We start from the raw sequence: 25,478 nt of genomic DNA, 5'->3' as shown, positions 1-25,478 counted from the left end.
GACCGCATTCATTTTGATGGGTCAAAGATAAATGACGTCTCACGTTTGCATTTCATTAAATTCAATGCACGTTTTATTCAGTCCAGAAAAATGAGGAATCCGTTTTAATTGATGAATATTTCGCAGCATCTGTTCATCTACAACAGGAACTACAATAACATGTGTTTAAGAAAATTATGTCTTTGTCCACAATTAAATAAATACAACCATTTTGTTTTCTGTTGTTGTTAAAGTTCATAATGTTACTTTTATCAGTAATTATGTTAAAAACTGGTACATTCTCATAGACACATACTGAATAGATTGTGTTGGTTTTTACCACATCATCTGTAATAGTTACCAAATAGTGGCCAGATTTACATCTTGAAGCAAGTAACTGAGCTCCACAAGCAAACACACTTTGACTCACAAACATTTGCAGAGTGAATATGCAAAAAAGTGAAACTACATATAGGTGTGTTTTTATACAGTGCATTTATTCTTATCAGATGATTTGGACGACTTGTGCCACTTCTGCGGAGAGATGGAAAATGAGATGGACTTGAACTGGGTAGCAACATTTAGGAATTATTAAACCGTAGTGTAGAACGTTAAACAGAGAGAACACAAACTGTGACTGTATCTTGTGTAAGCAGGCTTGTATAGGGGGAACGGATTTTCACAGGGGAACAGAATTTCGCACAAGAGAGAGCGAGAAAAATTCACACAGAGACAAATGGAGGAGCTCCTCCCGCACCGCGGCTCTTCAAAAGATGGTCGCTGATACTATAAAGCACATCAAATCTCGTTATATTTAAATATTGCAACCTGTACAAGATGCTAAACACAATTCTAGACTTGCTACGTGAGGAACAGAGCTTTTAAATTTGGTTTGAAACTCACCTTGTATTTGAAAAGCCGACAGCTTCGTGAAAACGTGACTATGCAGGAAAAACAGACATGTCGCCAGAATGTGAAGAATTTAAAATGTGACTGCCAAAGTGGATTCTGCAGAACAAGATAGTAATCCGTATTTTTTTAACTGGAAGTAAGTGGTGAGTTAAAATAGCAATGACATCATGAGAGGCTAGCAGCATGGTGACACAACTGGTAGAGCTGCTGCCTCTCAGCACGCAGGTCCCTGGTTCAAATCCCAGTCCAGGGGCCTTTCTGGGTGGAGTTTGCATGTTCTCTCCGTGCATGCGTGGGTTTTCTCTGGGTACTCCAGTTTCCTCCCACAGACCAAAAACATGCATGTTAGGCTGATTGGTAACTCTAAATTGTCCCTAGGTGTGAGTGAGAGAGTGAATGTTTGTTTGTCTCGTTTGTCTCTATGTGTCTCTGTGATGGACAGGAGACCTGTCCAGGGTGTACCCCGCCCCTCGCACAGTGATTGCTGGACATGGGCAACGGCGATCCCCGTGACCCAAAAATGGAAGAAGCAGGTAAAAGATAATGGATGGATAGATCATGAGAGGCAGCGCTGTGCGCTCGGAGAGGAGGGGGTGTTTCCAAGTGCCTCGCTTCACTCAGCTGTTCTTCATCCCGTGTCGGGAGCGCATGCATCCGGACCGGAGTCCACTATACAGTGAACTAGGCACTAAAGGATCCTACTACAATGTTGTGCCATGCGCAATGGTTCTGCCTTTTGCAATGGTGCAATATCAAAATATGAATAATTACTGTACAATCTTCGTTTGGAGGGGGCCACAGACGGGTCCAGACTCAGTGTTACGGGGGCACTGGCCCCTGTTGGACCCACCCCAGAACCGCCACAGGAGTGATGAGACCACGCTAGAATGAGCTCCAGTAAGTGGGGAAAATATGGAGAAAATATATTAAAGAATGGGAGAAAGAGCGCACACTTAAATGGTAAATGGACTGTACTTATATAGCACCTTTCTATCTTATAGAGATACTAAAAACACTTTACACAACAATCTGTGTCTTCATTTACCCGTTCATACAGCTCTATACTAGATCTCTAGAAAGCTAATTGAACAAATCATTCTAAAGAGACTAATCAGAGCTTTAGATCACATTCATACACTGATGGACACACATCAGAGGCAGTGAGGGTTCAGTGTCTTGCCCAGGGACACTTCAACATGTGACTGCAGGTGGATTAAAGAATGTATCCGACCTCAGATGGGAGATGCGTCAAAGGCACTCTGTAGATTTTGCAAGTGTGAAATACGTGATCACCATGCTGATTTAATTCAACATGCCAATATTGAGAAGCACAAAAAAACTGCACCCTTCTCTTCCATGAGGCTAACAAACCTGGGTTTCACTGCCCCAAAACACAAAGAGACAAAACAAAGAAATTAGCTAAAAATAGCCACCTATGTAGCCTGTCACACATCAGTCAGTGCTGTGGACCATCTTGGAGAACTCATTGGATCCACTCGACCGATCCTTTATGATTGTCCATTGTTGTCATCACTCTTCGTTTAAAATGCAGGTCTCTCTGGTAAATGAGTCCCACAGGCTTAATGGGATTAATTTGTATAAATAACGGTTGAATTAATGTTGAATATGTAAAATGTATTTTTATTTTTTAGAGCGTAAAAGTATGTTATTCAAAGTGTTTAGCATAATTTTGCTGTTTATATGTAATGCCATAATAAATGTATGTTTATACTATTTAAAAACAGACTCTGTTTTACACAATATGGTGGGTTCCCAGTTGGGCTTGTTTTGGGCTTGTTTTCATGGAGCTGGTTGCTCATTTCTATTGTGAGATCTGGCAACACTGGTTATATCCATACTGGACCGGAGTGGGACTCATTTTCAGCCCTGGAGTTTCATGCAGTTTTAGTTTCTCTCCATTGGCTCCCTGTCAAATCCAGAATAGAATTCAAAATCTTACTTCTAACCTACAAAGCTCTCAACAACCTAGCTCCATCTTATATTACAGATCTTATTGTTCCATATTTTCCTAACAGAGCACTTCACTCTCAGACCGCAGGTTTACTTGTGGTTCCTAGAATTTACAAAAACAGAATGGGAGGCAGATCTTTCAGTTATCAGGCTCCTCTTTTGTGGAACCAACTTCCAGTTTCTGTCCCGGATGCTGACACATTATCCAGTTTTAAAACTAGGCTTAAGACTTTCCTTTTTGCTAAATCCTATAGTTAGGGTCGGCTTGGGTTTCCTGAGCTGTCCCTTAGTTGTGCTGCTATAGGCTTAGACTGCTGGAGGACAAACTGACCACAATTTTCACTCTGCTACTGTCTTTACTTACTCTGCTCAACCTGTTTTGTATTTGTAATTATTTTTTCTATCCTTAACATGTTGGTTTTGTCTTTCAGGTACACCTGGACCTATACCTGGACCTATACCTGGACCTATACCTGGACCTACCATTCTGTGTTCGTCTGTCTCTCCTTCCTGTCCTCTCAACCAGCCGGTCAAAGCAGATGGCCACTTGTCCTGAGCCTGGTTCTGCTGGAGGTTTCTTCCTTTTAAAAGGGAGTTTTTCTTTCCACTGTTGCCACTGTGCTTGCTCAGGATGGGAGACTGCAACGAAGCCAAGATTCAACTTGTCTGCTGGATTCCTTAGATAGAGAACTTTACTAATTGGCTTTTATGTGAATGTTCCTGTAAAGTGCCCTGAGACAACTTTGTTGTGATTTGGCGCCATATAAATAAACTGAACTGAATTGAAATTCATGCCTCAGACTGGCCCACCTTAGATAACTTTTTTAATTTATTTTTATTAACTTTTATTTAGCCAGGCAAATCCCATTGAGGTCACAGAGCTCTTTTGCAAGGGAGGCCTGGACCTGAAGGCAGCCATACCATGCATGCTTTTGGTCTGTGGGAGGAAACTGGAGTACCCAGAGAAAACCCACACAAGCACGAGAAGAACGTTGGTTACGTACTGTAACCCCAGATTCTATGAGTATAAGCGTAGCCCTTTAAGGCTGTCGATTGGTGGGTTTATCCCGTTATGCGTAGCATTTCAGTGCAAATGCTACACATAACGGAATAAACCCACCAAGCGACAGCCTTAAAGGGCTACGCTTATACGAAATAGAACATGCAAACCCCAGGTCCAACCGGGGATTGAACCCAGGACCTTCTTGCTGTGAGACAACAGTGCTAACCACTGAGCCGTAGTGCCATCACGACCGTTATGTTCTAGAATTGTGCCCCCAGGGGTGGCTACATGTTGGAGCAGCTCGTTTCTTTTATTCTGAGTTACTGCTTTTGAAAACTTTAAGTTCTCTTTTTTCTGGATGTAAATCGCTCTTTTCAGATAATGGTTTCCTCTGGTATCTGATGCTGTGTTGCTGGAAGGATTTTTACTGAAAACTTTTTACTTTTAGGCATTTGTTACGATGCGTAACCATGGCAACAAGGTGTTTTTTTAACAACCCGGAGTAGCTGATTAACATCTCAAAAGCTCAATAATATCAGCTACAGCTCCAAATCTCAAATGAGTTGAAAAGGAGGCGCTGTGGACGAATTCCCGTCAATCTGGCAGTGGTGCTCGAGTACCTGACAGCCAAGATCCTGCAGCTGGTGGGAAACTTGGCTTGTGACAACGGAGGACTGGGATCATCTCCCGGCACCTTCATCTGTCAGTCTGTGGCGACGAGGAGCTCTGCAGTCAGCTGGGAGGAGTGACCATCGCTCAGGGAGGAATTCTGCCCAGTATTCAGGCAGTCCTGCTGCCCAGGAGGACCGAGAGGCCCGCCAGATCTGACATCAAGCTGGATCTGGGTGGATGGATCAGTATCTGTGGCCAGATTCTTCGGATTCACTGCAGGAGATCCTTCCTGCCCACAGCTATCAGCATCTAACAACTCTTGAATGAAACCAGGATGATGAGCTATGACAACACTTAATTCCCCTTTGGGATGAATAAAGTATATTTTGAATTGAATTGACCTCTTATTATTAAAATCAATAATCATGTAATTATAACCTTATATCAGGGGTGATTCTAGAATCTGCCCTTAGGGGTGCTTAGCCACTATGCTAACAATGGCTCTTGGCTTGACCAATGTGTTGACCATTGGCATTAGAAGGGGGGTGTAGGAGCAGATGATAAATGAACGGGTATTAGATCACGTGGGTAATCAGCTGTCTATATAGTAGGAACCTTTCTTTGTGAGTTCAGGTGTTTCACCCGGAAGTGGGAAACAGTTTTTGACCGCTGAATACAAAAGAAACTAGATGCTGTCAACAGATGCGAGCGTTGTGGAAATATGTATTGCCTTTAAATGGACACAGATGAAACGTAAAGAATAAATGGATTACTTGCAAACGAACAAGGACGGCTCTGACTTTAATTCATCTGACAAGGTAACAATCAGCGCGTCAACACTACCCCGGTGTATCACCTCTGTGGCTTAAAGCATTGGCTTGGCCTCTACAGAGAGGACACAGTAGTGGTGGTGGTGGTGGTGGTGGGGGGGGGGGGGGGGGGTCCTGGGGGTTCTCCCCCAGAAAGTTTTTAATAAATTAGATGCCATTTCCTGCATTCTGGTGCATTTTAACAGTTGTTTGACATCTAGTTAAGTAACACTTGATTTAATAAATATTTTAGAGTTAATGGCACAACAAGAAGTAGCCTGACCAACAGCTCTTCTTGTGTGAATAGAGCACACATCCTAGTCACAGTCTAAGAAACACAGTGTAGCCTACGTTAACTTTTAGGGAAAAAAATCAGTAGCCAATATGAAATGATAAAAATAATAATCACTCCTTCTTACAATAAAGCATAAAGCAGCATAAAGCATAGCATAAAGCAATATGATCATCATCCATCATGTTTATTAGTAGCTTAAAATACCTAATTAAAACTCCAGTGGGCTAGGTCTACGATAGCGTTATCCATTTGTATAGGGTCAAGAGACAAACATGTAGCATTAACACAGTATGAACAAAATTCCTGAATTGTTTCTGTAAGAACGTTATCAAATATTTTACCTAAGATATAAGATGCATGTCTTCACCCACAAGGAAATGTAACCCAGGATGAGCTAACCTCGAACAAACAAACAAACAAACAGCATAGCTGTAATGGTGGAGGTAGTGAAGCTCACGGCGTTACCTGAGGCATTTATGCCTTATCAGCCAATATTAAGGTAAAGAAGACAGGAAAAAAATCTAAGCTAGTAAATAGTTAGTGCACTGGATGTTTTCATGCAAGAGCCGCTCTTGCACCAGGCTCACTCAGGTCTCACAGCTCCCTCACCTCTCCTTTCTCTTTCTGAGGCTGTCGGTTAGAAACCCTGGTGCGAGAGGGTCACACAGAGCACTCATGTCTGCATGTTTCTCCGGTTTGGGTCTTAAAGCTTGTAGGATGAACTGAGAGAGAGAGAAAGAGAAAGGTGGAGCAGAGTGGATGAAAAAGAGAAAAGCACTGGCGCTGATGCAGCAAAGTGCAGTAAATGAATGTTTGTTAGCAATGGAGCAGGTAAAACAGAAACATCCTGGTTCATGTTCAATAATCTAGATAGAAAAATCCAACAAAGTTCAGTCAGGTCCTCTGGACGTTTTCTGGACGTAGAAACTGTCCAGAGGACCTGACTGAACTTTGTTGGATAAGACAGAAACACTGGTGAAAACTCTGCAGCACAGCTAGCTTAATGAGGCTAAATGGGCCAAAACTTAATAGAACAAATGTTTTAAGTTTTTACAAAGGATATTGCACATTTTAGAATATGGTTAACAAATAGGATCTGGAAAAAAAAACAACAACAACAAAGTTTAATGCTAAATGTCCAGGAATTCAGATTTTGTGTACCCTTCATAAACTCCACTAATAAATTATGTGATTGTAGATGAACAGATGCTGAGATATATTCATCAATTAAAACGGATTCCTCATTTTTCTGGACTGAATAAAACGTGCATTGAATTTAATGAAATGTAAACGTGAGACGTCATTTATCTTTGACCCATCAAAATGAATGCGGTCATTTATTTTACAGAATCAAAGTTTAACATCAAACATTTACATTAATTTGGCAAAATATGAAAATAACAACATAATTAACAGCTTTACAGGTAGTGAGAAACAATGCGGCGATTGTTTCCACTCTTCAGCAGAACAGCAGACATCAATGAAAACTGTACAATTATGATCAATTATCCACACGGCGGTGGATGAGCACTTTACACAGACATTTCTAAAATATCTGGAAGGATTTCTACTTGAGAGAAGAATTTAAAGATGGAAATGAAGTTTACAAGGGAGTAAAAGATGGTATGTGAGGGGAAGTGTTCACCAGAACCGACACTCTCCATCAGAACCCAGCTTTCCTCGGTACGCTTGGTAGGAAACTTGACTCATTACCTTTCTGAAGATTAATCAGCAGATATGGAGGTCCAGTTAACGCTACCTGTCCAGCGTCTCCATAGGATGGCTGTGACTCGTCCGAAGTAGTGACGAGATTCCGTCCGACACCAGCTCACATCAGCAAGTGGACTTCACATGAGTGGGGTCCTTCAGAAGTTCCACTCAGAGGTGGAGGATATTATAATCCAACTCGGAGGAGCCTTATCATGGCTGGACTTCTGTTCTCCCAAACGACTTCTCAGCGTCTCACCGAACTCCTCAGAAGCTTCACCAAACTGCTCAGACTCTATGAGAACTAGGAAGTACCGGCATTTTAAAGAGCTCTATTTCCGGTATATTTGAGCGTCCCTGATTGGGTAATATCAACCAGACAGGGGTGTGTTTTGTGATGTAAGAGCCTTCTCACAGTCAGAAAACAGCAAGAATTGTTATGGAACAGATTAAACTGTTCTCAGCGACAGAGAGAGTTTTGTTTTGTCGAGTTTGGAGAAACAGGTGCCAACTCCGTTGACGTCTGAGAGGATGTAAACAAGACAGTTGTTCCAACACATGTCTGCTTCGACTCCTGACCTTGGAAAACGCACACTTGCTCATTCAAAGACAGAAATCAGAAAATGCATAAAAATCTGTAACAGACTTAACATGAACTCTAACTCTGCATAAGCATTAAAAAATCATTGTTACTGTTTTACAGTTAATAAAATTGATTAGTTCACTGCAACATCTAAAATGGTTTGAACTAAGACACTTTGATTATCAACATTTGTAAAATAGTAATGATAATAAAAAGAGAGTGTTCTTTCACTTGATTTTCAAGAAAGAGAGTCTCAGGATGGGTGAACCTGTATTTCTGGATTCAAATCAATGAAATGACAGTTTCTGTCCATCTGGTCAGTTTTGACATCAGGTTAAGTTCACTACACTGTTGTCAATGTAGTCGCTTTTGGCTAAGTACTCCTGTCTTTGTATCAACAGCTACAAACAATTGTAATCATGATAACAATCAATGCAAACTTTAAAATAATACAGTTTGGTATAACAATATTAGATTTCTCACCACTGTTAAGGAGAAGTCTCACAGCAATGTCCAACCTGAGGCTGTTGACTGCCTCTCTGGAAACAGGGAAATCCACAGCCTCTTTTTTCTGCAAACTGACATTTAAACCTTTATTAAAGGGCGTTAAACTCAAGAAAGTAACAAAGTTCATATGTTTTATATATAAATATATATATATATATATATCATAATCATAAAATCATACATTGTGTGACAATATGTATGCACCTTCAATGCAAACACTCCACACGATGTACTGTCCTGTTGTTTGGGATGTTTGACAGTATCACATGTCCACCATGACACACTGCGTCCCTTCTTCCTCATAAATGCCCTGTTAATATAGATATATTACTGTAATAAGAAGAGCATCACCTGAGTTTAACGCTTGAGTTACTTTAATATTTACCCATAGCTTGTGATTTGCAAGCATTTTTCTATGTCTTGCTTTGTCTCCCCCAGAGGATCTAAGAACAAAGACCTCTTGTCTTGTGGGTAGATCACATAAAGTGTATCAACAGTCTTATGTGGTTATTGCCTATTGTTATTAGAAAAAGTATTTAGTTCCCATGTTGTGGGGGGAACAAATTATTTCAGGTGGCTGAAATATTCTGTCCCCCCCCCCGAACTTTGGCAAATAAAGAGCAAATGTTTCCAAATCCTCAAGGATAGTTGTGTGTGATGATTGAATTTAAATCTCAAGATGATTAAATAATCACCAAAACATTACAGAGTGTGAACTTCAAGCTGAAATCTTGTTCCACGTTCTTTGTTGTTCGTTTTTTTTTTCTCAAGAGAAATAAGAAAAAACAGACATTAAATACCAAAAAATAGCAGCTAGAAATATCTGTTCTCCAATATTGTCATATGTTTCATTTGAACAAGATTTACCAGAAAGCCTATATTTATCTGCATGATGTGTTGGTGGCTGACTCATATTTGTCAGGCTAAAGTGAACATGACCAAAGTTGTAGATTCTCTAGGCGACTAAACAACAAAACAAAACAAAAAAACACGACCTGTATAACACCCACACAATACCAGGTTTTTATATTTGTTTCAGGTTTTACATTTATTTATTTACCACGAGCTGTCGATTAAAATGAAAGTTACAACCGTGACATGATTATGTGAACTCGTTTTACTGAGAAGGCAGCTCAGGGACCTGCTCTCAGCGAGCAGGTCCCTGGTTCAAACCCTGGTCCAGGGGCCTTTCTGGGTGGAGTTTGCATGTTCTCTCTGTGCATGCGTGGGTTTTCTCCGGGTGCTCCGGTTTCCTCCCACAGACCAAAAACATGCATGTTAGGCTGATTGGTAACTCTAAATTGTCCCTAGGTGTGAGTGAGAGAATGAATGGTTGTTTGTCTCGTTTGTCTCTATGTGTCCCTGTGATGGACTTGCGACCCGTCCAGGGTGTACCCCGCCCCTCGCACAGTGATTGCTGGACATGGGCACCAGCGACCCCCGTGACCCAAAATGGAATAAGCGGGTAAAGATAATGGATGGATGGATGGATGGATGGATGGATGGATGGATGGATGGATGGATGGATGGATGGATGGATGGATGGATGGTTTTACTGAGAAATAAGAGACGAGCCGAGAAGACGGTCGGAGGCTGGAGCCGCCTCTCTGGTTGCAGTGTGCACGGCCGGCGCGCGTGCAGTGCGCGATTCCATTTGTTTTAATAATAATAATAATGTCATCACAATGTCAGCACTGTATGTTTCCATACAATGGCGAAATTAGTCTCTGCATTTAGCCCATCCACCACCAGGTGGTGCAGTGGGCGGCTGTTGAGGGCGCCCCGGGGGCATTTTGGGGATGAGGTGTGCTGTCCAGAGACGCCACGTGATGTGCAGTGACTGGAGATCGAACCTGGGACTTTCGGGTCCCAAGCCGGCTGCCCTGCCTCTACACCATCTCGGCCCCCAAAGAAATTGATAATAAAAGATATATTAATGCTTAGTACATTTTAAATGTTCATTTTATTTTCTGATGAAGAGAATCAGGTTTTGATGAAGAGGAGTTTTTTCAAACCTAATCCATAAAGATAAAAACTTTTTCTCTAGTTTTAAAAATGCATGCCAGAATGTAATAAAACTAATTTGGATAGTGTTTTTCATTCAGTTCTTAAATAACTGATAAGATTAATAATTTTGTGCTGGTAAACAGGATTAAACATTAAACATAAAGTTTATTTATATTATATTTTTCAGCTTTGACCCAGGGCTCAATTCTTGCCTTTTTCTTTTCAGGCTAAAGGGAGCAATGGTTTTGACAGGGGAGCAATGGTTTTGACAGGGGAGCAATGGTTTTGACAGGGGAGCAATGGTTTTGACAGGGAGCAATGGTTTTGACAGGGAGCAATGGTTTTGACAGGGAGCAATGGTTTTGACAGGGAGCAATGGTTTTGACAGGGAGCAATGGATTTGACAGGGATCAATGGTTTTGACAGGGAGCAATGGTTTTGACAGGGATCAATGGTTTTGACAGGGAGTGTTGGACAGCAGCTCACCAGGTTCATTCAGAACCCATTTGTCACCACAGATGAGCTTCTCAAAGGAAGTCACACAGAACTTGAAGTGTGTAAATGCTGGACATCTACAGAGTTAGTTGACCTCCAAGCAGACTTGGTCCTGAAGGAGCAGTTTGTCAGGACTGATCCTTCTACTTTCTGACTCCAAATGGTTCCTGATTCAGCTTGTCCATGTCTGAAGCAAGTAGCCTTGCAGATCTTGACCATGTTTGGCTCCACACACAACTGTGAGGCAGCTTTCTCCACAATGAACATTATAAAAACCAAATATTGTTCCAGACTCACCAATGAACACCTGCACACATGCATGAGAACGGCTCTGACTCCATTCCAGCCCAGTTTCAAAATTCTGTCAGGACAAGCAGGAGCTCCCTTCTCCCACTGAGCACAGAAGAAACCAGTGATTGTCTGTTCAGTTATTAAATGTGTTCACATTTAAATTCTTTCAATAGTTTAAGATGATTGAGTCCATATGTGAAACATAAAAATGTAAATCAAACTTTTCTTTCATTTCTTTTTTTTTCTGAAGTTAGTCATGTGTAAACATAAACAGTTAAGTTTTACTTATGTTCATATTTTGACATGTTATGCTATTACTCAATACATGAGAGAATATTAGACATCAGAAATTAAACATACATGTTCAGTTCTTTACATCATGACAATAAATATTGTCAAAAAGTACTTGAATAAGGCTGATTTCATTTAATTTGATAGACAAATTAATGCATGCAGATGCTGATACAACTACTACTACTTATGTATATGTATATATATATATATATATATATATATATATATATAATATATATATATAATGTGTGTGTGTATTCCTCTCCATTGCATGTTGTGTATAGTGTGTATAGTGCAAAATGAAGAGAAGAAAGGGCATTAATTCCTATTTCTGCACAAGACAGACGAATAAGAACGAGGCAGACATTGAGACAGAGCCAGATGATGTTGGTGAGAGAGCTGAAGAGAAGCAAGTTAAGAGCACCACAGAGAGCGATCCAGAGGAGTTGGGAGATGTTCAGAGAGAGAGCACAGAGATGGAAAGAGAGACGGATGAAGATCCTGAGAGTGAGGAAGCTGAGACGTGAGATACAAGCAGAGTGGGAGACACACACAGAGAATATATGTGCATCCACAAGCACTGGACCAACAGGTTTGTGATGTTGACAACAAAGCAAAACATTTGTTTGTTAATGTTTATTTAACAGGGACAATACAGACAACAAGACATCTAGCTTCAGCTAATTTGCAGTCTTAGAATACATAGCTCTTTAGAATACAATGAAATAATGTACTGATTACAATAAAAATGTAATAAATAAATAAATTAAATTAATAAAATAATAATAAATTGAATGTGCCTCTCTGACAAAACCGCTGGCCCCAGCCAGGCCCCCTCAGCGAAACTGGTGTAGAACCGCCACTGCGTCACTCTGGGCTCTGTGTTGCTCCCTCTTGTAACTCCCGACGGACAAGCTCTTGATAAGTGATTATGTATTTATTTAGTTTAATTAGTTTAGTTGTTTTTACCATTGAAAAACAGCCTGTCGCGTGGCGCCAGCCGCACCTGGACGCAACATTCGCCGGGATGTAACATCCGTGGAAGGGGGGCGTGAAGGGACAAACTACCTACCACTCGTGTTTTGTTTTCACTTGGACAGAAAAACAAGCCCCAAAAAAAGCGACTTAACGTTCAAAACAAGCCCAAATGCCCGCAACCTGCGACTCACAAAATGTATATGCGACTTTAGAAAAAAAACAAGCCCAAACTCGCTTATAATAAGCAGACTTGGCAACTATGGATATAACACCCAGATTTATTAAAACGTTGGTGCGCACGTCCCCCACTGAAAAAAAGTGTGCGCTCACTCTCTGCACACGATAGTTACCACAGTTTTCCGGCGAAAAGGACAATAGTTCGTTATTTCGTATCTGGCAACCCTGACGCTGAGGTTAGCTTCCGCCAGGCGGCTCCACGTTAGCTCTCTGCCGGTGAAACATCGGTTGAATAACGGGCGACATTTTGCGTAGTTTCGAGCGACATCTGTCACAAAAGGCGTGCTGTAATTTTATTTTTTTGTCGACGCATTTAACCGATTTTGTTGTTAATTGTTCACAATGAGCTCGATTAACGTGAAAAAGCTCAAAGTTAACGAGCTCAAGGACGAACTGAAAAAGCGAAACCTTTCCGACAAAGGGCTGAAGGCCGAGCTGATGGACCGCCTGCAGGCCGCGCTGGACGACGAGGCCCTCGCTACGGACACCGGCGCGGCTCCGGAGGAAGCTCCAGTGGAAGAAGGTTTCGACCAGGCCGTCGATCTCCAGGAGAGAATGGGAGAGGAAGAAGAGGGCCCGGTGGAGGAGAGCATGGAGGCCAACGAGGAGGAATCGGAGAGTGCGGGCGACGGGAAAGCTGTGGCGGAGGACGAAGAGATGGGTGAGGAGGAAGAAGAAGAGATGGACCCCAAGCAGGGAGATGAGGACGGTGAGCCCGGGACCGAGGCTGCTGAGGGTGAGTCGAACAAATTAAAAGGGGTTGTAAAAATGACATTTTTATTGACTGTGGCTGGGTGCGGATTTTTGCGGGGGAAGTGGGAGCCGTAGAAAACGGTTTAGGTTTGAATACGTTCCCGCGGGGGGAGGGGAGCGCCCATCAGCCGCCATGTTGAGTCAGACAGCGTGACACAGGCTAGTCAGCGTTAGCGTCGGCTAACAACACAGTTGATCAATTGTAGTTCAGTTTGCGCACTAAATCCAGATTCGACGTAAAAACCGAAAGTAGCCAAAACGTACTATTACTAATAAAAGGTGGATAAAATATAGTTACATAGGTTTTTCTTTCCGTTTGGTTAAGGTGCTAGCTTGCTAGTTAGCGTCATTTCCTTTGTCTGGTGCTGTGCTAGTTAGCTGATTAGCCTGTTAGCTTTTTCAGGGGTTCCCATCAGAATAGTTTGACCCAAATGAGACGGGTTGTGGTAGATGTCAGCTCCAACAAGCGTGAAGCTAAAAATTCAATAAGTCTACTTGACTTTAGCGTCTTTTTAATTTTGCTAGTTGGTAAATTTCGCATGTTGTGACTGCGGCCTCCAGTGTTCAAGCCCATGTGTTGGGCTTGAAACAAGGTTGGGAACCTTTGATCTTGCTAACTAAAAGCTTTGCGTTACAAAGGAGCGGCCCTGAACTTCTCAACCAATCATCAATGGTCGTTTTCAATAGTTTAGAATAAGAGTCGTGTTAAAAATAAGACAGACAAGAAGTATTTAAGTTATTCCAGTTTTAAGTAGGTTTCCCTGCATGATACATTGTCCCTGATAACAGTAGACTCTAAAAGCCTTAGGAAACAGGTAGATTAAGTCCTGCACTACAGGTCCATTGTTACCTTTTCAAAAACTGCTTTTCCAGCCCCAGCAAACTCTGCTCTTAATGTTTATTTGGGCCAGTTTATGTTCTAATTACTACCTGGTCTAGTTGTCACAAGTCATGAATTATGCTTGTTTTGTCTTAATTGTAACTATTGAGGTGTTTCCTCTATAATATCACATTACTGATTATCATGGTCGACAGAATGTAACTATTGAACGGGCTTTGTGGGCCAGAACCCCACTGCCAGTCCGACCTCTCTCTCTGTCTCAAAAAGGAGCACCTCATTCTATCTTTGTTCTATTTTCAAAGGGGATGCGGACAAAGACACGAATGCTGATCAGAAGAATAAGAAGGGTGTTAAGAGACGCCGGGAGGAACATGGAAGGGGCTACTTTGAATTTATTGAAGAGAACAAATACAGCTGGTAAGGATGGGACAGAGCAAAGGTGGCCTTCAGCATCCCTGAAGCGCCACCTGTAGCTTTGTTGAACTGTATTGGCTTTAAGTGCCAATGCACATAACTAGAAGAGGTAAACCCTCCTTTGAATTATTCTATCATATTTTAATGATATAACCTTTCACACATGTGTTTGAGGGTCATCCCTGACTAGTTCAAGAGCCTTACCATTTACTTCTTTCCAGTGCCCACTCACATTGTGTTTTTAATGGACTGCATTCTGTAGCAGAAGTGCATCTATCAAATCTATGAATTTTCACATCTGTTCCTCATGCCACTTGTTGTTTTGGAAAACCCGTTTTGTCTTCAAGGACATTTGAGACTGCTTTAGGAGAACCCAAAGGAAAAAGTAGTAGGAGTGCACTCTGAATGGGGAAGGGCTAATCTGGGAGTCTAGCTGAGAGGCGAGTGATAAGGGAGTCCCCTGCTGCAGGGTAGCACATGAGGATGTAGCAAAATATCCCAGAGTTGGAACGCCCACGGAGAAGCTCGCTATTGACCGTCCATCGTTTTGCCTCGCAATGATCTATTTATTTACTTTTCATTTTATGTATTTATTTCACTGGTTGTATGATGTCCAGGTGCTATTTCTGTATCATGTCCTGTGTCTTGAGTTGTCACAGTGAGAGTGTGTGAAACCATTTGCAGGACTCTTTACCCCTGTGGACGAGTGACATTATGCATGGCGTGTGTGTGCGTGCGTGTGTGTGTGTACATGTACCTATTTCTTAGTGTTTTGTTTTCATTGCGCTGCTGACACCTAAAGATCAACGGGCAGAAGAGGGAAAAGATGCTTTTGGATTTTTTATTTTATCTAATTTTAAAAGGTGGGGCTCACAGAAGACTATTGAACCAGAGTACCTGGAACTGCTGCAACACTTTACCTCTCCTCAGAACATCTAAAGACTTTCACTTGAAGGCACCAGCAGGCCTGAAGTGGCAGCTAACGGATGACTCTATGTTGGGTTTCATTTACCAGGAACTCTGTCTGCCAGAGCTCGTATAAATCTTCCCCACTGCAGCTCGGGCACGAGGAAAAGAAAGTCCACCCTCTTTCATGAGGTTTGCACCTCAGGAGATGATCTGTTCTTTACCAGGTTCTCAAGTTATTTAAGTCTAATCATAAGTTCAGAAAGACTAATCAGTTTGAGCATGTGTTGACTAGCTGATCATCATTAGTAGCCACCACCTGCAAAAGCTGGGGTTTTGTCCTTTTGGGGCAGTAATGTATGTATTAATACATGAACATTGACCTTAGAGGAGCAACGGTTGCATTCTGGGGAGGGTTAAATAGAGTCTGTAATTGTCCAGAAACAAAGATTATTCACAAATGGAAATTACTTACACCAGCAGGAGTGGATATTTCACCAAGTTCACCCCAAGATCAGACCATACACTACTTAAAAGAAAACAAAAAGCTCCATCAGACTGTGCAGGCCTCGGCTAACAAATGAGAGGTTCAAGCTCTGCTAAAAGTGGTTCCACAAGTTGTGACTCTTGGGCTAGAGCAGTCCTTCTCAAATAGTGGGGGCGCCCCCCTGGGGGGAGGGCGTGTGACCCCCGCAGGGAGTTTTTTTTTTTTAACCATTCTCATTGTGTCAGGGTGCGTTCGGCAACTGTTTGCTAAAATCTGGCAACTCAGTCTGACTAATAATACAGTTATGAACAAATACGACTGTTGTTGTTTGGGGAGCCATGATTGAACCGTGTCTCTTCCCTCTGCTGCTGACGCTCGTCACCCGCAGCACACGTTGCCCGCCCCTCTCCCTCTTTCGCTTTAACATTTTGTTTGTTTGTTTTTTAGTTTGTCAAAGCACCATTTTGATGTGTTTTTTATACAGAAGTAATGTTTAATAAATGTTAGGACTCTGTTCTTTACTAACAAGTCCTCCGCTCTGGGCGCTTGTCACCCACAGCGCGCAGCAACAAAGAGAATAAAGTCAAAGAGTATAAAGTATAAAGTCAAAGAGTATAAAGTCAAAGTGAGAGCGACACCTGCCTCCTCTTCCTATTTCACGTTGACAACATTTTTTAGTTTTTATCGATTGTCAAAGCACAATTTTTATGTTTTATTTATTTGTTGGAAAAACGTATGTTTAACAAATGTTAGGACTCTGTTCTTTGCTAACAAAATATATTTTATGTCATTAAACAACTTGTCAGGTTCTTCTCTTGTGAGCGTGTTCCCCTGGACACACACAGCTCGCTCTGAGCTGCACTGAGACCAGGTCCAGGTCCAGTTAAACACTGAGCAGGAGCTGAGAGCTGCAGCATCATGTTTCAAAAAGCTGTGCACTGCAAAACGTGCTCATTGTAGCCATTAATCCTGACTTCCTCATTTTGATTTTAAAAAAATCAGCACAAATCGTTTTATTAATTTTTGTTTTGTAGGTCAAAGTGTTGTATATAACACTCCTGAGTTAAAATGTTACTGATCAATTTGAATTTATTATTATTTATTGATTGTATTTAATTTGATTGTTCAGTATCAAATGGTCAAAATGTTTAGTTTAAATAAGGATTAAAAACATTTTTTTCAGGCAAATTGATGAACTTTAAGCCTTTTCTGTTACAGACTATAAAACAATGTTAATAATCTTTGTTGATCTATATTTCTATCTTTTTTAATTTAATGTAAATAAGGACACAATGTTATGTAGAGGTGTACTTATAACAATTTTTAGACAAATTATACTATTTACAGTCGCGGTGGAGAGTTGGGGGGGGTAACAGAAAATAATTGAGAAGCGCTGGGCGAGACTCGGGCTACGTTCACACTGTAGCTCTTAATGCCTTTTGTTTGTGGTCGTTCACAATCTAACTTCATGCACCCTTCATCAGACTCTAGTGTGAGCAGTACCTGATGCGACCTGCGTGCACAGAATAAGACGCAGCGTCACATGCTTTGTTTACAGCAGCAAACATGAATGCTTAACATCTTAGCATGCGTGTATTGATCATGCAGTCAGAACAGACTGAACGATCTGCTTTCTTCGTCCTTGTTTACATTTGAGCGTAGAGGGTGAGGGAGTTGGAGCTCTACTTCTAGCTCTTGAGCTAGTGCGTCTGTATTGTGCACCGCTAACTTAGTGCCACATGAGTGCTTGTAGTTGTCCGGGGGGGGGGGTTGGTTTGTTTCAGTGGGCAGGGGCGCTGCTTGTATAATGGTAGGGGAGACACTGCATTGGTATTGATATTAATATCAGTATATTAACACTGATCAATGTTTGGTTTATCTGCACAAGAAATGCAACTGTTAACAGATATGTACTCTGCTTTTACCTCATGTGACCTGGGTCCGATTAAAAAAAAAGATTCATCACATTCTGACTGTCAAAAATGATTGGGTTAAGAGTCACTACAGTGTGAACACAGCCTTAATGTTTCCAGGTTAGCTTGGTTTAGTTTATTAAATTACGACTTGGTAGGCGTTGGAAATGAATCTGTAAAGATCAGATTATTCTTCTGTCCTCAAACGTAAATCCAACAGTCTGGACTTTGTTTTCCAATGGCTGTAGGTGTGTCACAGTCAGAGCTGTTTGGAGTCAACATTCTGTCCAACAACGCTGGAGTCAGGAAGGATTTGAACCCTCCACACAAAGACAAAATGTATTTAATTAATTTTAGTAAATCCAGTGAAGTTGATTGTTTGCATTAAGTGCAACGTCTCAAGTGTTGATTAACCAGCCGGTGAAAAATTGCACTGCTTAGTTACAACAACTGTTCGTGCTCATGTAAAAGAGTCCTCGAGGCTCAATGAGACTAACCTGTATAAATAAAGGTTGAATAAATGCCTTTAAGTTTAGATTTCCACACACAGGATATTAAATCTAACTCCTGCTGTGACCACCTCATCAACACACTCACCTTAAAGTGGTTTAACAGCTGATTGTCTTGAATAATCAGAGCTAGTAGAAGTGTTTTTTTTCTGTATCTTCCACAATCTAGATTTCACTGGATGCTGCAAGGTAAGTACCTGCCAGGGTCTACAGTACAGGCAGCCTTCCAAACTATTTGGAGGCTCACTTTCTCAGTCATGTTCTGTCTTTCCTGTTCTTCCCTCCAGTATTTTTCAGCCAGCGGTCCCCAGTTGCCCCCACACAAGAATCGTCTAAATCTTTTCCTCTTATCCTTTTTCAGGGCTTCGTTCAAGTCCCCTGTACCCCCACTGGATGAGGAGGATGAGGAATCTGATGACACTAAAGTCTGCTTGGATGACTGTAAGCTTCCCCATTCTTTGGTGTCAACATGGGAAGATTTCACTGGATTCTTTATTACGAACACTTGTATCAGAAAGGCATATCTGCAACTCTGTGTTCCAGACAACTGCGACCTGCACTTTAAGGTGTCACGTGACCGGTACAGCGCCTCGTCCCTCATCATGGAGAGCTTTGCTTATCTCTGGTCTGGAGGCAGAGCCACCTATGGTGTGAAGCAAGGCAAAGTTTGCTTTGAGATGAAGGTACGGTACCGCCGGTGAATGCTTAAAGTCCCTGATTGTGCAGAGGTTGGTGCACCAGTAGGCTTCATGCTTCTGTGTTTGTGATTTCAGTTGACAGAAAAGATTCTAGTGAAGCACATTTCCAGCAAAAACTTGGAGATTCATGATGTTCAGGTTGGATGGTCCCTGGGAAACGGCTCACTGCTCCTAGGTCAGTCCTGCGAGTGCTGTCTGTCTGTGGTCATTAGTATCAACAACACAGAGTCACTGAAAGGATCAGTATTTATTTATTCAGTCTAATGCTGCTACAGACGAGGGCGGGACCCTAGATGTTACGGTCCAGATCTCGTTTATATTTTGATTTGGTCGTCACAAGGCGGTCCAATTTCTGTATGTTCAGAAACCTTTTCTTGTCTCACACAAAACTTCTGATCCTCTTAAAATTAACAAAACTTCATACACACGTGTTGTCATTAAACACTTCAGCTCCAAGGTCAAAGGTTGATTAAAGGATTTGTTTGGATTGCTATAAATCATGGCTGTAAGTTTCATTCAGGTCGGACAAGATTGCAGGGCGCCTGTTAGACGGGGGGGGGGGGCAGGAGGGAACGCCCTCACACTGTCTTGTGTGTTCAGAGTATCAAGTATTAAAATCATTGCAAATGTTAAGGGTCTATAATTCAGTTTTTTACATAATGTGCATGCCCAGCAACTTACACGCTGAAACGATGTATTTATGGATTTTTTCCATATTTATAAACCTGTTTGAGATATGACCCTTTTCATTCATTGACTGAAAATATTGAACACTACCATTTTCAGCCGCTTGATGGCACTCGAGTTGTATGGCATGCCGTTGTCATTTAATAGGTAAAAGTGGCTATTAACGACACATTCGGCTTGCCGTAGCCTGCCACCTTCGTCCAGCTCGTTTAGAGCAACCGATGAATCGGCTTAATTTTGCCGCACCGCTCTGGCAAAATGCAGCTAATTTGAACCTAGACATATTTGGGCTGGTGCGACATGTACAGCAGAAAATACGGTACATGCTAAATCCAGGCCTCCCTTGCAAATTAGCTCTTTAATCTCAATGGGATTTGCCTGGTTTAATAAACGTTAATACAGTGAACCCTCGTTTTTCACGGGGTTACGTTCCAAAAAGAACCCGTGATAGTCGAAATCCGTGGAGTAGTAACCTTTATATTTTTACAATTATTATACAATGAAATACTCCATAATACATTCAAACCAAAGAACAAAACCTTTTTACAGGCCCAAGCATTTGTTTAACAAATAAAAGTACTGTATAAATGTTTTTACAAATAACTACTGTACTGGAGAGACGTTAGCCAATCAGAATGCAGAACACAATGCACGATGCAAATCCGTGAAGCAGCGAGACTGAAAGGTGAACCGCGTTATAGCGAGGGTTCACTGTAAAATAAATAAATTCAACCAGTCAAACGTGAAGCCAGTCCTAAAACATGCTTTTTATACAGTATTGCAGGTTAAAGTTTTATTGAATATTTGAACCTTGTGGTTAAATTTACTTCATTGTAAGCAAAATGTTGGAAGTTTATGTCCCTAGCATCTACGTTTGTACAGAATATTTTAGTTTTGTTTAAAGAGAGCACCGAACAACGTCTCAAATTTTATGTAAATATTTGTACTTTGAGCTGAAGTGGTCCAAAAGTTTGGCCAAACTGTTAACAATCCTCCTCTTAAAGCACGTGAAGAGAAATGGTGTCAAAACAACAGCCTGTCAGGAAGTCATGCAAATCCTTGGTCAGTATGTAACCTGGCCTCTCCAGATGTGTTGGAAAGGGTTATTGCTTCATGCAGCCTCACTTTCTAACAATGAGTACATCTGTGTTGTGTTACTGTGAAGGTGAGGAGGAGTTCTCCTACGCCTACTCTTGGAAAGGCAAGAAGACGACCAACTGTGTGACTGAGGACTTTGGAGAGGCGTTTGAGGAGAATGATGTCATCTGTTGTCTCATCGTAAGAATAAAGACTTGGATTTGTAGCTAAATGAGACTGTTAAACATATCCAACAAAGTTCAGTCAGGTCCTCTGGATGGTTTCTTTGTGATGAAACGTTTCTTCTTTCATCCAAAAGACTTCTTCAGTCTGAGGAGCCACAACAAACTCAGTCTTATAAACAGCACCTTCACATATTGGGTCAAACAGTTCGATGGTGATAAGCTGGTTTCTGGAGTCTGCCCTCTCCCCCTGCTGACCCGTCTGAGGCAGCCATGGTCAAAGTGGATCAAAACATCAACGTTCCATAAGACTTAAGTTTGTTGTGGCTCCTCGGACTGATGAAGTCCTTTTAGATGAAGGATGAAATGTTTCAACACAAAGAAACCGTCCAGAGGACCTGACTGAACTTTTGTAGCTGGATTATTGGGCATGAACTTTGATGTGTTGAACTTATAATTTATTCTACTTTACATAAATCCTTTGTACACAATAACTTTGTGCTGCACATGCTTGGTTTAGGACTTTGAGGGTGATGAGGTGGTGCTGTCCTTCTCCAAGAACGGTGGGGAACCAGCCGTCGCTTTCCAGGTCCGCAAGGACTCTTTGAACGACCAGGCCCTTTTCCCTCACGTCATGTGTCGCAACTGTGCTGTGGAGTTCAACTTTGGCCAGATGGAGACACCGTACTTCCCTGAACCTCAGGGCTACACCTTCCTGCAGCAGATCCCTGTCGGTGAGAGAGTGCGGGGGCTGAAGGGGCCCCAGACGAAGGCCGACTGTGAGGTGAGCACAATGTTTCTGCATGGAGGTGTTAACACCAAGTGTCGTTTATTCATGGTTCATCAAGAGCGTTCATCTTAATCACTGGTGTTCTGCAGATCATTGCGATGGTTGGTTTGCCAGGCTCAGGGAAAACCACGTGGGTCAAGAACCACGTGGAGCAGAACCCAGGGAAGTACTACATCCTGAGCAGCGACACCATTGTGGAGAAGATGATGGTCAGTGTCGTTTTGGGCTTTTCTCCCCAGAGAAGCTTCAAAAGTTCTGCTTGTCATTTTATTTCTTTATTAAATTCAGATGAACAGCTTGAAGCGCCAGTCCAAGGATATTACCAAACTCACCACCATTTCCCAGAGAGCACCACTTTTCTTGGGGAAATTCATTGAGATTGCTGCCCGCAAGAAGAGGAACTACATTCTAGATCATGTAGGTGTACATCGACTGAACCCTGCCCCCCTTTTTTCAACGTCACCTGATTGTCAAATAATATATTTATTTATTTTTTCCAGACCAACGTGTCTGAACCTGGCCAGAAGAGAAAGATGTGTCTGTTTGCAGGCTTCCAGCGGAAGGCGGTGGTGGTCTGCCCTTCTGACGAGGAGTACAAGCAGAGAGTCCAGAAGAAGGTGGAGAGTGACGGAAAGGAGGTGCCGGAGCACGCGCTGCTCAAACTGAAAAGTAAACCCAGTTCTTCCATCCCTGGATGTGTTTCCTCTCCACCTCGTCTCTAACCGTTTGTTTCTGGTGCTGCAGGCTTCTTCTCTCTGCCCCAGGAGGGAGAAAGCTTCAGCGAGGTCACGTATGCGGAGCTGCAGAAGGAGGAGGCGTCCAAGCTGCTGGAGCAGTACAAAGAGGAGAGCAAGGCCGCCCTGCCTGCAGAGAAGAAGCCCAACCCTGGAAGCACGACTCCAAAAAAAGGTGCTGGCAGCAGCAGCGGTGGCGGCACTGGTGGCGGCAGCGGTGGTGGCAGTGGCAGTGGTGGCCAACGGGATCGTGATCGGAGCCGGGGAGGCAAGAACCAGTTTGGCCGCAGTGGACCTGGACAGAGAGGTGGTGGTGGTCGTGGAGGCTTCCAGAACAGAGGCAACTTCAGAGGAGGTCAGGGAGCTTCCATTAAAACCAGTTGGAACAAAAAGACTGTTTGTACCTAAAGCACCTCATTGTTCTGTCCACAGCTCCAGGACCTCGTGGAGGCTTCATCCGCCCTCCTCGTAGCTTTCTGCCTCAACCACCCCCCTTCAGAGGGGGCTTCCCCAACCGTGGGAACTTCAGCCGAGGTGGAGGCCCCATGCCCAGTCTGGGCGGATCCCCCAGAGGGGGGCCAATGAGGGGAAACGTGGGCCATCGAGGAGGACCCATGAACAGAGGCGGTCCGAACAGAGGAAACCAGAGCAGAGGAGGTGGAGGCAACATGAATCGGACTGGAAACAGGGGCCACCCCATGCAGGTGGGTGGGGCCAGATGTGGCCTTGTCAAACAGCTGTGGACTTAAATGTCCAAGCAGTGTTATATCTGACCTTCTGTTGTCCTGTACAGTTCCAGCAGAGAGGAGGCGGCCGTGGAAACTATGGCAACAAGAACAACAACTTTGGCAACAACAGGAACAGTGGCAACTTCGGCAACAGGAACGGGAACATGGACAAGGCTCAGGCCTTCAACCAGAGCTGGCAGCAGGGGGTCAGTATCTCCACGCTCAAGTAAATGTCTGTTGTCCTCGCCCGCCTCTGTAAAACATTATATGAAACATGACTAACAGAGTCTGATATGACAAGTGACGAGTACACCCAACTGATAGCGGGGGGGGGGGGGGGGTGAAAATATCCTATTGAATGTAAAATACCAGAAAGAAAGATGGGGTGCAAATATTATTATTCTGTTATTTGCACATAACGTGCATGATGTGAGTGTCATCACTTGGTGTGGGGCTGTGTCGGGTGTGGGTTTATTGTCATTTCACCAAATGTACATGAGGTGGAACGAAGTTATGTACTCTGTCCCAGTTACACCCAGCAATAGCAAATATCAAGTATAAAAAGAACCAGTACATAAGGATCTAAGATATAACCTAAACTATAATAATAATACGGCGTAACAGCACGAACATGAGTCTGTGTGAGCAGATGGGTATGAATGTGATCAGCAGCATGAGATCAGCAGCACATATCACCAAAGTGGCATCACAGATGTTTATTTTTTCACAGTGATAATCCTGGTTAGGGATTCATGTGCAACAGCTTCAGCGTAGAAGCTGTTCCAAGATTTTATCTATGGTGGCCAAGGCCACTGTGGCCCCCACCCCCGGGCCCCACCACTGCTCCTGGTGGTGGATAAATGTCTCCCTCCATCATTCTGAGCCACCTCGGAGGACAGACCTCTTCTGTCTACACTATGGAGCTCCTTCCTTCACTTGTATATGTTGCATGAAAATTGTTTTATTACATTTTCCTGTTCAGTTCCAGAACAGAGAAACTCAAATGTCTCGGGGTGGGGGGCGGAGTCTGTACTTGTTCTCCACATGAGATGATCTCGGGTGGAGGTGATGTGAACTGGGTGCTCGTGTGGACTGATTCTCTTGTATTTAAATGTTTTTGCCGGTGATGTCCATTCTTAACCCTGGGATGTTTTCCTCCCCAGTTCTGGAACCAGAAGCCCTGGAGCCAGCAGTACCAGCCTGGATATTACTGAGACATTGTTCTAAAGACACTGAGAACCACCGCGAGCCACGGAACGTCCCTCCACCCCGCCGTTTGAGTTCGGTTTTTTTTTACAATCTACTTTTAATCGGCTGAACCCACCAAACGAAGAGCGAAGCGACATGGAGCAACATTCCATTAGAGGAGAGCCGGCAGCAGAGGTCCCACTGGACCTCCTGTGGTGTGGCTCAGCCTGTCAGCCAGTCGTTGTTGTTGTTGTTGTTTTGCCTTTGTTTTGTTGTATATTTCATTATAACTGAACCACTTTCTGATGTGCTTTTAAAGAAAAACTTTAATACCAGAAACCTCCCGGGGGGGCTATTTAAGTTTTATTTCCCTAAGCAGTCTGCATTTTATGTGCTGTGATATTTTTGCTTTTTATTACAAATTGTAGTTTAAAAACAGTTTTTGTTATTTTGATAGTTTGTGAGAAGTGTAGGAAGTGTAAAGGTGGATGAAGCCTGGCTGTTAGACTCCACCTGTAGTGATGGAAAGTTAAAGCAGCGTCATGTCCTCCCCCTCCATTAAACTGTAACGCTTCAGACTTCAATAAACGACTCGTTTGATTTTGTACATTCTTCCTGTCTTATGACTTGATTTGTTCAAAGGTGTAGACCTTTGACTGGAGCTGGAGCTCCTTCAACACCTCAGGAGGAGCTCCAGCTGTTTTTATCTTTCACTTAGAGCACTGAATTTACAACTCAGGAAAAACGGTTTGTTTTCATCCAGCACTTCTTTCAGAGTCCCGGTGAACACGAAGCCATCTGGATATTTTAACTGATCAGTTTCTGATCCTGGGGGTGCTCCTTCACCAGCGAACTTTAAGGGCTGCACCATCACCTTCTGAAACTTGTTCT

The 25,478-nt window shown here is 42.7% G+C and overlaps 1 protein-coding gene across 1 annotated transcript; it reads left to right on the top strand.

Moving 5' to 3' along the window:
* The first annotated feature begins 12,844 nt into the window (after positions 1–12,844).
* Positions 12,845–25,199, top strand: hnrnpub (heterogeneous nuclear ribonucleoprotein Ub). The gene is made up of 14 exons (XM_037685708.1): positions 12,845–13,416; positions 14,577–14,691; positions 18,865–18,944; positions 19,047–19,186; positions 19,277–19,376; positions 21,054–21,166; positions 21,668–21,931; positions 22,027–22,146; positions 22,226–22,354; positions 22,438–22,606; positions 22,682–23,026; positions 23,104–23,375; positions 23,465–23,605; positions 24,563–25,199. The coding sequence occupies exons 1-14, from the start codon at positions 13,023–13,025 to the stop codon at positions 24,611–24,613; spliced, it is 2,433 nt and encodes an 810-aa protein (XP_037541636.1). The 5' UTR covers positions 12,845–13,022; the 3' UTR covers positions 24,614–25,199.
* The last annotated feature ends 279 nt before the right edge of the window (positions 25,200–25,478 follow it).

The sequence above is a fragment of the Nematolebias whitei genome, chromosome 12, assembly GCF_014905685.2.
Source record: "Nematolebias whitei isolate Nwh7 chromosome 12, NemWhi1, whole genome shotgun sequence".
In the NCBI taxonomy this organism is placed as follows: domain Eukaryota; kingdom Metazoa; phylum Chordata; class Actinopteri; order Cyprinodontiformes; family Rivulidae; genus Nematolebias; species Nematolebias whitei.
The sequence above is the reverse complement of the archived record's forward strand: the minus strand, read 5'-3'. Positions and strand labels throughout refer to the sequence as shown.

Excerpts from the sequence above, each read along its gene's own strand:
- hnrnpub (XM_037685708.1), top strand. The coding sequence starts at position 13,023 with ATGAGCTCGATTAACGTGAAAAAGCTCAAAGTTAACGAGCTCAAGGAC. Across the intron at positions 22,607-22,681 it reads CGCGCTGCTCAAACTGAAAA|GCTTCTTCTCTCTGCCCCAG; the intron begins GTAAACCCAGTT and ends CTGGTGCTGCAG. Across the intron at positions 23,027-23,103 it reads CAGAGGCAACTTCAGAGGAG|CTCCAGGACCTCGTGGAGGC; the intron begins GTCAGGGAGCTT and ends TTCTGTCCACAG.